The sequence below is a fragment of the Clupea harengus genome, chromosome 4, assembly GCF_900700415.2.
Source record: "Clupea harengus chromosome 4, Ch_v2.0.2, whole genome shotgun sequence".
Lineage (NCBI taxonomy): Eukaryota > Metazoa > Chordata > Actinopteri > Clupeiformes > Clupeidae > Clupea > Clupea harengus.
The window spans coordinates 21,221,540-21,233,932 of NC_045155.1; the positions used below are offsets into that span (position 1 = coordinate 21,221,540).

The 12,393-nt window shown below is 39.8% G+C and overlaps 1 protein-coding gene across 1 annotated transcript; it reads right to left on the reverse strand.

Annotated features, from left to right (window-relative positions):
• Position 1: 1 nt before the first annotated feature.
• LOC105894237 (hydroxycarboxylic acid receptor 3-like) lies at positions 2 to 1,140 on the reverse strand. The gene has a single exon (XM_012820717.2). The coding sequence runs from the start codon at positions 1,138 to 1,140 to the stop codon at positions 178 to 180; it is 963 nt and encodes a 320-aa protein (XP_012676171.2). The 3' UTR covers positions 2 to 177.
• Between the last annotated feature and the right edge of the window lie 11,253 nt (positions 1,141 to 12,393).

Here is a 12,393-nt window from a genome sequence, read left to right on the forward strand (position 1 = left end):
AATGAGATATTTATTTCAGCATATGGGTGTAAGCGTAAGCATAATACCTTCAGATGCAGTTACATCGTCCCTGCTGTAGCTGGATGCTTTGCTGCAGATTGCTGTGTAAATTGTCTTTTTTCATTTTTGCTCATGTTTCCAAAGCCCATTTTTATGTAAAAGATCGATCTAGACAAGTCATGTCTTAAAGTGCAGTAAATAATCCAGTGTAAATAGTCCATTTATATGAATTCTCTGCTCCTCCAGGAGCTTCTTTCTTCTTTTCTGCATGAGTTTGGTCACCATCTCATTGAGGGTCCTTTTAAAAGTGGGACTGGAGAAGTAGTAGAGGACCGGATCGAGCATGCTGTTGAGATAGGTCAAGCTAATTGTGATGTAGAAGGTCATCTCAAGAGCCTCAGTGCCTTCATAGTCCGTCGGCTGTGTGTTCCTCACCCAGATCAGGACCCGTGTGATGTTGCAGGGCAAAAAACAAACGGTGAACATCACCATGACCAGAGCCAGACACAGCATGACCCGCCTGATGTGCCTGTCCATACACCTCTTACGCAGATGTGCATATGTGTGAGTTGTACAGAAGGTAATGATGCCCAGTGAGATGAGAAATTCCACAAAGAAAAGCACACTGTGGTACTTGTTCTGGTTGCTGAAGCTCTCACACTTAGTAGTTTCATTTGTCTGAACGAGTTTCGTCTCCATGAGGAGAGAGATGTTCAACGTGATGGTGATAATCCAGAGAAGCGCTGCCACACACGTCGCCTTCCCCGCGGTCATGGAGTTGAGAGAGTGGTGAGGGTGCACCACCCGCAGGTAGCGGTCCACAGCAACAGCGGTCAGAAAGAGGACGCTGCCGCCGCGGTTCATGGCCAGCATGAAGAGGGAGATGCGGCAGAAAGCATCGCCGAACTTCCAGTCGATCCCAGAGAGGTAGTAGCTGGCGCGCAGTGGAAGGGCCATGTTGAGCAGGAAATCGGCCAGCGCCAGGTTGAAGAGGAACACCGTGCTGCTCCTCCACGGTTTCATGTGATAGAAGATCCAGAGGGCCAAGCCATTGCCAATGACGCCAAACACAAACTCCAAAATGAGAAATGGAGGTAGAAGTCGCACAAGAACCTGTCCCTTGTTAACATACGCACACATTTTTCATATATAAAAGTGACTGGCACACTACAACAATTCCCCCAGAATTGAAGCTGATCTTATTTCAAGTGGTTCCATTTTAAAAAGGCAGAGTGAAAAGCCTGTAGAGATGCGAGCTTGTATTCCTCTACATCTGAGAAGTAAGTTGCAGGGTATTTGACTGGCAGTACTGCTCTGTGGAATTCCGTGACTTAAAGTCATGCTCAATTTAAGTTTGTGTACAAAGCAAATAAACGGCTCATGCACTGTAAACAAGCGGCTGCCGTTTAAAGCCCCTGGGCTTTTGCTTGGTTTTTGTTATGTCTTTTGTTATGTTTGTTTTCCCTATTCTTTTTTGTTGGACATATGATGTTATCTTTTTTAATTGCAGGCATTTGATTACAGTGACAGAATACAATATTTTTAAGTCCGATTCCTTTGTAAAAAAAAAAATTATAATAATTCTAATATTGATCTGTCGTCACTTCGGTTCCCTCTTTCTGAAAGGCAACCGTTTTGAACTTAGAACCATTCTGACAACCTTTACCCCAGTATCCCCTCTGTGGTCCCTCCTCCATCTTGTCCTGTAGCCCTCAACACTGCTCTTCCAGGCTTGGCCACTACTCTAGGCACAGTAGCCTACTCTGTTTACTGGTGCTAGTGCTGCAGACCATTAACCCTGGACCATGTGTCTGCACCTCTGCTGCCATTTACTGTAAATCCATCTTGGAACTTGTCTAACAAGGTTTGTTGTACTGGACAACAGCATTGTCCTCTCCAAAATACCTGAAACAGTTAAACATGCACAGGATATTTCTATGCTAATTAAGTATGGATTAACAAACACTACATATTGTGCTCTGCTCACCCAAAAAAAATTATCGTTGAGCAGCTTGGCATTCCAAAATTAACAGTGGTATATTTTTTGGTATCGATTTTTCTCGATTCTCTCTATAACGATTCTGTCTCGATTCAGAAAAGTTCATAATCGATTTTTTAATAAAATAATTTTTTTATATATATATATATTTTACAGATTCATTTTGTGTTGAAATGCAAGCTGTATCGATTATTGCATTGTTCATAGAAAGTCATAATTGTGACAAGGACACACTTTTTCTCTAATAAAAAAATAGATCTGTTGATTTTCTTTAATTATCAAACACAAAGTAGGAAGTGATTTGAGACTCTGAGTAGCAAACTCAAATGTTTTAAAAATCGAGATGCATCGATAATCGGTTTATCGGTTTAGAATCGATAATCGGTTTAGAATCGAGAATCGGTTTAGAATCGAATCGTTGACCTCTGAATCGGAATCGAATCGTGAGGTGCCAAGAGATTCCCACTCCTAGTTATTAGTGTAGTAGAGTAGTATAATAGCGTAGAGAAGTAATTAGTGAAGTGAAGAGTAATATTTAACAAAAAGTTCATTCTCATCAGGCCTTTGTCATACATGGCTAGATTTTGAACCAGTTCCCTGCTCTTTGATTGAGCAAATGATGATTGGAGCAGCAAGCAGACTTGGGTTCATATTTTGTGTGTGCAGAAAACATGGGCATGATTCCTGGAAAACCGACTCAAACATGAAATAATCAATCATGGAAAAAAATTTCAATTCATACAAAATAGATTCTGAAGTCTTTACTGAAACATTTAGTCCTGGATAATAAATAAAAACATAAATGCCTCCAAAATATACTAGGTGATAGCAAAGTTCCAAATACAGCGAAACAGTGGTCCCTGTTTCTCATTGGTGCTGTTAGGTACTAAGTCTGCATGATGGACTCATCTTCAATATGATATGGCGGAATGCTTGGAAGTTTCCACTGATGTACAAGGACTCCACATTAGGGTGGGAGTGTCAGTGGGGTGATACTTGTCACGATGCTGGCAGCGATTGCCAGCAATTGCCACGTATTGGGACATTGGCGGCCTCTGGTGGTCAAGGGACAAAAGAAGGGACTTGTTTTCGTACACATGTGCCTTTGTTGTGATTTGTGTGTTCACCTGTTTCCCCTTATGTTCCCTCACCTGTTTCCCATTGTGTGCCCTCATCTGTTTTCCATTGTTTGCCCTCACCTGTCTTGTATTTTGTGATTGTCACTTCTGTTAATTAGCCAGGGTACAAATACCTGACTAATCCCTCTGGACCTTATCGGGTCGTTAGATTGTTTTTGTCCCCATGGTTGTTCGTAGTGCTCTCAAGCACCTTTGTTCGTAGTGCTCTCAAGCACCTTTGTTCGTAGTGCTCTCAAGCACCCTAGTCCGCAGTGCTCTCATGCACTTGTTTCGCCTCTAGCCATAGCTAGTTTCAGGCTAGTGTCTCATTGCCTGAAAGCTAAATTTTGTATCTCCTTAGTTTTTGGCCTTTTGCCCTGTTCCTGATCTTTTGTGTTTTGGAGTTTCCATTGTGGAGTTATCTTGTGTTTTTGGATTTCAACCTTTTGAAAATAAAAGAAACTAAGTTTGAAACGACATCTCGCACTTGGGTCCTCTCTAACACACTTGGCTGATCGCTGGTTCCCAAAACCAGCGACTTGGGTCCCATCCCCGAGCGAGCCTGACAATACTTGATGTCAAAGCAAAAAAGATTGGACAAGATAATACAGATGAGAAGTTTGATGCTTTTAGGAAGACTGCAAGACATCCAGCAACCACGTCTTCATTTATAGAATCTTCATTTTAAGAAATGTTTCATTTTAAGCACAAGCACAGTAAACACATCCCCCAGATATATACACCAGTAAAAGGTTCAAAATAGCTCAACAGGTCTGTCTTGCATAAATTATTGAAAACAAACAGATTAACACCCATCTAGCCTCAGATGAAAACAAAATATCCAGTGGACACAGTTTATTCCTGGTCTACAGTATGGCGGGCATCATAGCTGGGAACTGGATGAATTAAGGAAGAAGAGTGAAAGATACTTAGAATAGAATAGAAAATAATAGAAAAACTCATCAGGTATTCCATACTCTTTATTAACATATGTAGATATCGAGAGTAAATAGCAGTGTCATTTTGGTGGTGTTTGCAGTGAAAGGGTTAATGAGATGTGACCTACCTGCAGGCTACCATGCATACAGTCAAGTTGAAACTAGTCAACTTCATCAACAATACTTTTATTTCAAGACATTTGCTCCAAAAGCGTGCTTTAACCGGTGCTTCTGTTGTCTTCTTTGTCACTCTATCATTTGACTGTGTCACTTGAATATTGTTTACCCATCTGAAATGAGAAAAAAAGGCTTTTTAAAATGAGACCCATATAGCATGTAATCTTGCAGAAGAACTCCCAGCCACACGCTGCTTCTGGGGGAGAAATGAAGATGGTCTCTGTGGGTGCGGACGCTGGTTTGTGTGCAAGACTAAATGCATCCTGCTGTTGCTGAGATGAAGGACCCTCTGGAGCCAGATAGAAAATATGCATTGATTTGTCCCTGACAATGTTGTCTGCTGACTTGGGAAACATCGCATCCATTATAGACTTGATGTTTTTACTCGCTGTCTGCTATAAAACGATACACTGGTATGTTGAGCAACACATTATTGTATATTTGTATCATCAAACAAACTGTCTTGGATCCAGGCATAATATAGTACTTAGTGAATTGAGCTATGGTGTAAACTTACACAAGGAATTCATTTTAAAACATTATCATTTGTGCTATTAACATTTTGTCTTAGACCTTTTCGATGGATTGTTCCTGTGTGTTTGTTCAGGAGTTTATTCGTATTGTGATCCACCACGTGGAGTATTTCCATAATCTGTTTTTGAATGGCTCATTTGTGTCAATATGGTACTTCTTAGGATTCAGAAATACAGAATAGGCCATGACTAGGATGCTGAATGTTCAGTTGAATGCACACAATGCATGCAGTGCAGCACCAGGATGCTGGTTCTATTGTTACAGCAGTGCTGTGTGGTTCCCTTGTTATTAGAAGAAGATTCAAGACACCTCCAGGGTAACCTATATTATACTCTGCTAGAAGCTGCTTGTGTGAATACATATGCAGCACCACACATATTTTGCAAAATTCATCCAATTAGATCATCAGTCCTAGACCATCCATGTTGTTCCTTGAGATGGAACCTGAACTGTAGGTAAAACAGTTTGGACACAGCTGAAGTCTGTTGTTCTGCCTTTAGCGAACAATAAAATGTCTTCCATGGCCTCAGACTTTTAGACTTGCCATTGGTACACAGCAACAAGCATTGGAGCTTTTTCTAAACTTAATCTTGTAAAATAGTGATGCAAGATATTTTGATGACACAGAACATACAGTTAAACCTAATATTGTTTAGTTATACACAGGAAAATGTGTTAAATACCTTGTGCTATTGGTTGGGTACTTCCCACAGAGGCCAATACTTTCATTGTCACATGCAAGTACTCATAACCGGGATCTGTAAAGACCCTCCTTCACAGTACAACATGCAACACAACATCATCACTGCCCAACCATAGAATACAACAAAGTTGCCTTCGTGAGCATTTCACTGGGGTTTTCAAGCAGATGCTATCCTTCATCAGTGTTTCATTGAATTAAGTCCACGACACCTCCAGAAGGCTACATAGTGGTGTCTGTGGTCCCAGACACACACCCCTCCACACTCATGAGGGTTAGGACACATGCCACTACCAGAGACAACAACAATATTTCACATATCTCTGTGTTAGTTCAGGTTAATTCACGACCCCAAGTAGTATGCAAGCACCTCAGCTACAACCACTTTTCAGCAGCCTCAGATAACTCCAGAAAAGCTTGTTTGAATGACTGTCCTCGAAAAGCAACATCTAACAGAAGTGTTGTGGTTGATTTAGCTTCAAAGTCTTTAACCCATCTCCACTGATCGTGTGTACTTGCCAATCTTGTTGCCTTGCTTCTGCGACCAGCTCTAGATACTTGAGCTTCTTCCTTTCAAATGCTTTCTCAGTTGCATCTTCAAAGGGAATCGTTAACTCGATAAATAGGTTGATTGCTTCCCTCACTCTTCTCTTATAGGATCAGAGGAAAAAGTAGCAGTGGTCAGATGTTCATATCACATTTATAAAACATTTTATGGCATTCAAAGAACTAATGGCAAGCATTCTAGAATGTTAGATTGACAAACTAGCCACATAAAGCAGGATTTAGCTCTTAATGCTTGAAAATGTTTCTGCTCCATTTTAGACTCTTTCCTTGGTGCAAACAGAAAATGCAGTACTTTGCTGTGTTCAAAATGATCTGCTTCGGCTGTCTTGAGGGTTCACACAGTAAATTCACCACTTTTTCAAAAAAAATTCAACACACAGTTGACAACAGCATGTGTGTTGTAGACATCTCTTTTCACTCCTGAGTCCAGCAGCATTTCATTTGTTTAGTCATAGGGTTTGTTTTCCTCAGGATGAAATCGAGGAACTCTAAGGACACTTCCCTGACTCCTCAGAGAGTGAGGCCCACTTCTGCACTCAAGCTGGTGCAGTCATTACCTTCAGCCATGATGAAGGGACAGATGTGGTCCTCAGAGTTGAAACCTTTCTATATTTTGTGGCACAGCTATTTCTTTCACACTTTCTATCTGCAGACCTCTTGACAAAACTGTATGATGTAGCCTAACTTCAGCCCACTTTGAATCTATAGATGCTTAGGCCTATAGCAAACAGTGTTTGAATCTATAGATGCTTAGGCCTATATCAAACAGTGTTTGAACCTATAGATGCTTAGGCCATAGCAAAAAGCATTGAATGCATGGACGAGTGAATGCTGGTAGAGAAACCAAACTAGTGTGGTTGTCCTCTGCATTTTGATGTTAAACTAGCACAGCTATCTAACATTCAGAGTTTCTGGTCTAGTCAGGCCCAATGTGGTGGCACTGTGTAACCAGTTGAACTTAAGGTGCGGGAGCACTGGGATCCTCTAGCTCAACTGGCAGTGCAAGGGGCTAACTAATCTCCCACATTGATTCATTTTCAGTTCTTTGACGGAAGACGCTTTTGGAAACATTTTACCATACACAATCCCTACAGACGATTTGTTTCGAAAGCTCCTGCCTTTTACAGCTTGACTGAAGTGAAAGTGCATTCTTCAAAATGTTAATTCAGGCTTGTAGAACAGACATTTGACAGAGAAATTAATAATTGGTATCATGCCCTCTCCCCAGAAAATGTTGTTATATTTTTTATCATTTGTATCATTTCATTCATTTGCAAAAGTTCATATTACTTTGAGGGAGACCTACCCCACACACCTCCCTTACTGCTGAATGTGTTTGGCTATTTTAGAACCCAGACAGTGGTAAATTCAAAATTAATTATGCATGAATTTGATGCATAAATAAGTTAGATAGTGGGAGGGGTGGGGACAAAAATGTTAATCATAGATTCCATCAAAGGAGAGTGTCAAAAGTCCATGACGTGTACCGAAGATGAGAAAAGAAATGTTTATTTCCGGGTCAGTGGGGGTGTTAATTAGGATAGCATTTTTACAGTGGAGAAAGAAAGCAGACTAAAATGGCTATTATGTTAGAATAGAATGCTTCTGTAAACATCTTCCTGACACCTGAGGGCATTTTCAATGACAGGCTGCCGATATAACAGCGTGGTCTTCTCCAACTACTCACCACAAACCTGCCTCTCTGCAAGAGGCAAAAACAGTAAGATCTCATTTTTAATCACTTCTTATCACAATGACCAAATCACAATTCACAACACCACACATTTGCTGAATAACTATGCTATCTGTAAGTTAACCACCGATTGTACATATACGTATATAGTACACATAAAGCATTATAAATACATTGATTAAAAAAAGAAAATGATAAGAATTCATAACGCGTTTGACATAAGTCTATATAACTTTGTATAAATAGTCATGACTACACACATAAAGTGTTATATGTTGTTGTATAAACTGCATAAAGAGATTAGATGTTGATGGTTTTGTGTGCATCCATTTAATATTCACTGCGCTACTTAACTCCCTAGAGATTATCCTATGACTGCACATGCATTACTATGTCATGTAGATTTAAAAAAGAATGACTTTATTTATTTCTGGTACATGCAGAAAGAAACAGGGCACTGCAAATGGTGTAAAGAATAACTAAAAACAAAAAAGATGATACAAAATACAAAAACTGTGTTGTGTTGAAAGGATAGGGGTTGCAATAGCAACATTTGGAACATGAGAGTATCTTGTGACAGCAAGTGTGGTTAATAACTAGGTCCCACCAGGACTTCCACTCTCAAAACATTAATCACTGCAGGAGCCAAGTCTGTATTTGCAGAATGCTGTGGTGTGCAGTCACTGTAGCCAAACAGTGGGACCTCAAATGGATTGCAATGCTTGGCTGGACAAAATGGGCTCATCTTTTTGAAGGCTTCAGGAAAAGCTGATTTTATCTTCTTCCCTAGTTCTGCGAGTTAGACACGGCTCCTTTCTGTCACTCGATATCTTAGGTGGTCTAATGTCAGAATTAGAGCTAAACCCTCAGACTCTCTGAGCATGTTGTTGTCATCCAGAGGAAGTAGTCACGTATTTGCTTCTTATCAGACTTCTTCAACTCACAGAGCAAGCTGGAGCAGCTGCGTCCATAGCACTAGCTTAAATAATGATGCTAATAGTGTTTAATGTGTGTGTCACCGCTGAACTCGGAGAGACACCATCTGGCTCTTGTGTCCTGTTTGTATGTGCTATTAAAGCTGTGTGAGGAGCCACATTGCTCCACCGCCACGCTTTGTTGAAACAGATGTGAATGTTTGAATGACGAGAGACGCAGCGTACTCAGAAAACCAACATGCCCGCTTTCTATTCTCAATGGAGAAATATTTTCACAGTGAGGGTTTTTACAAAGAAATGATTACTTTTGCTGCAAAATAAACAGAGTATTTTGACGAATGTTTTTATGACGTGTAAGTTACAATACTTGTCATTCCATACCATTGCAAACAGCAGATTTCATTAGAAGTGTTCAAAGTTGTTTTTCTCAAACAGTCTTTATTAATTCAGTGTGTTCGGCCTTGACTGCAGACCTCTTCCCACCCTGGTACTAATGTGTAAAGGCTGAATTATTCCCACTTTTCCATAATATTTCCCATCACATGGCCATTTCCCCTTTGTCAGGGAAGATGTAAGGTAACCCAGACGATCCAGAGGGGCCTTACAGCATGTCTGACCTCATGTTCTCTTGTTTAGTCCGTTAACTTGCATGTGTTTAGGGAAGGAACACTAACTTCCCTTACAGAACACACTTTTAGAAAAATCTGGAATGCCATTTATCAATATGTTCACAAGCATTACTTTTCGCACTGAGAAAATTAGTAAAACAAGCAAGTTGTCTTGCTGTGTCAATTATCCTTTTTTCATAGACTATGCATTGCCCTTTCACAGCCAATGCTTTGACCTTTTCTGTTGTATTTCTAAAACCCCTCTTTAGCATTTAACCAGCTTTTAGGTCAGCATTACAATCAACTGCACCATGAAATCCCTCAATCAATCAAGCACAGACCAATTAAAGCATTTCAGAACCCACTCAAGGATGGCCGCACTGTGCTTTTGTTTGGCAAATGGCATAATAGGGGAAAAATCCATGAATACATAATTTTCCAAATGGACCCGAATTATTTTGTATTTTAATACTCATCTTCTTGCCTCGCAGTTCTTAAGTTGTCGCAGAACAATTAGTCTGACCCATTTGACTGATATGATTTCTTGGAAAACTTTGAAATATCATTCAGTTGTTTTCCCCGATTCTGGGAGACAACAAAACGAACAAAGAAACTTTTTGACCAACAAGAGAGCAAACGCATATATACACAGGCACACATAGACTTTATGTTCTCTAGGTGAAGTTTGCCATTTACCTGTTACAGAATGACTTGGACTGTGACCCCCCCCCACCTGTTTTTGCTCATTGTCTGTAAAACTGGATGTGCATTTCTCAAAGGTCTATACCAAAGGCGTTATAGCGAAAAATGTCTTTTCTGATATAGCCTACTTGAAGTGATGACATCAGTTCCCAGAACAAAATGACCAATGATAAACAGAAGTTTTTCAGCTAAGATTGAGGACAAATTAGTGAGATTTGTTGTGTAAGGAGGCAAACATAAGCTACTAATGTAATAGAAAAATAAAACATGAATGTCCAGGAGACATGGCTACAGATTGCTACATTGCTCATAATACAGGTTCAATGTTTTCTCTTGCATGCTTTGCCAACAATGTTTGACGAGGTCCGGCATAACAACACACATGTAGATTAATAATTGATGGTTCAGTTGAACAGCCAAGTGATATTTTTCTTTGTGTGTGAGGGTTTATAAAGTAAGCCTAGTGAAATGGCACACAGCAGCACATTAATTCCCTTAAACTACACATTCATTAGTGCTTTCAGAAGGGATTCTGTAGATCTGAAAGCAAAACCAGTTTGCTTCTGCAGTAGTATCACAACAACAAAGGACAAATGAAAAATGTATTTCACAGATAGACTCAAGGTTTAAATCTGTGATTTTCAGGGAAAGGTTTTGTTGACCAATAGCAGCAAAACCAACAAAAACCCACTAGAGGGCAGTATTGTACTCAGTACAGCATCAACAAAGCGCTTCTGATTGAAGGGCAAGGCACTGCATCCCATCATACATTTATCAGTGAATCTCAATGCCTTTACATACAGACACATGGCCCAGCTATCCCACCATGATATTTAGGCTCTGTGCCCCATGCAAACTAATGACTGTCATCATTACTTGTCTACTGGGACCCAAACACTCAGAGATGAGCGCCATAACTATCCTAAACGCACACTGACAGGATGAAGATGTTTCTGCATTGAGTGTATTTTATTTTTTAAGCACCATTGCCGTAACTATTTTGGCCAGCTTGCAGTCCATAGATCAGTGCATGCACTGCATAATGAATGGTAATGGCTGACACATCTATTCATATTTAATATACTCAAGAATATGGACAAGGATTCATACCTTCAGTTACTATACCTTCATGGCAAGAATATGGACAAGGATTCATTCCTTCGGTTCCTTTTCTTGTGATGAGGGTTTGCCAGGGTTGATTGCATGCTGACTATTGTTGAATGAGATGGAATATGGATTCTGTTTCTTTATATACTGTACATGCAGATTGGACTGTGTCTGGATGATGTCATTCAGTCATGTTACTAAGTACAAGAAAAGGAGATTTTAGAACTTTTAATGAAAGGTACTCAATACTCCCCTATGGTGAATTGGTTTGATCAAAACAAATCCCGGAAGCACAATAACTTTTGTACAAATCCCTCAGCCCTACATGGATTTAACTCAGAAAAAAGGTGTAGTGATAATGTTCAATTATACAATTTATTTTGCAATGCAGTACTCTCACATCTAGCTCGAGATCCCACTCCCACACACATTAATACTGAATGTAGTATTAATTGGCAGTATGTGAATAGATTTTGTTTCCCAGGAGAAAAGCTATACGCTATAGGGTAGTATAATCTTCCTTCTGTGTGCTAGAAGTTTATATATTGTACTTCAAAAAAGTCAGAACGTACCAATCTTAACAACATGTGATTCAAGACTTTTGAAGTCTAACACCCCCTTTAAATACTGTTTCAATGTTACATTATTGATGAAATATAATCCAAAGATAAAACTCATTTTTGGCATATCTTATTTCTTTATTTTAGTCTCTAGACACTGGAGAGGAATCTAATGAAAATTCTTCTTTTTTTGTATGTAACATTTACAGGAATTTCATTGATGTCTGTCTTTTAAAACCTTGGTGTCAAGAACAATTGACCTATTTTGGCTACCGAGCCGTTTGGGCTATCAAATCAAGTTCTTTTAAGATAACTCCATATCAAATCATGAAAGAGATAGGTTGGGTGCTTTGGTACAGCTTAGATGTCAGTCCATTCTGCTTGAGGACTCGTCACCTTTTTACACACCAACTAATTCAGCAATGGTTGTTTGGAAAAGGAAAGAGGATTGAATGTTAAAGGAAACTATTTGGTTTAAGCCCAGTGCAACACCTTCAAAGAATATTTCAGTCAACAGGGCCACAGTCACTGCACTGCCATGTTTATTTATTTATTTCCTCAATAATTTTGCGGTGAATTACAGGAAAATGGCTACAGCTGTAATCACAAGATAAGTAGGAACTAACATGGCAGGTGTTTTGGAGGAGATAAGGAGGAGCCATTGTAGAGGAAGATGCTGATTCCAGGAGGGAATGTTTTGGGGCCCGGCTCCTTGTTTGATTTGTTACCTCCAGCCCTCCTTGAGGCAAGGAAGA

What these genes read in the sequence shown, in the direction of transcription:
- LOC105894237 (XM_012820717.2), bottom strand. Translation starts at nt 1,140, where the DNA reads ATGTGTGCGTATGTTAACAAGGGACAGGTTCTTGTGCGACTTCTACCT.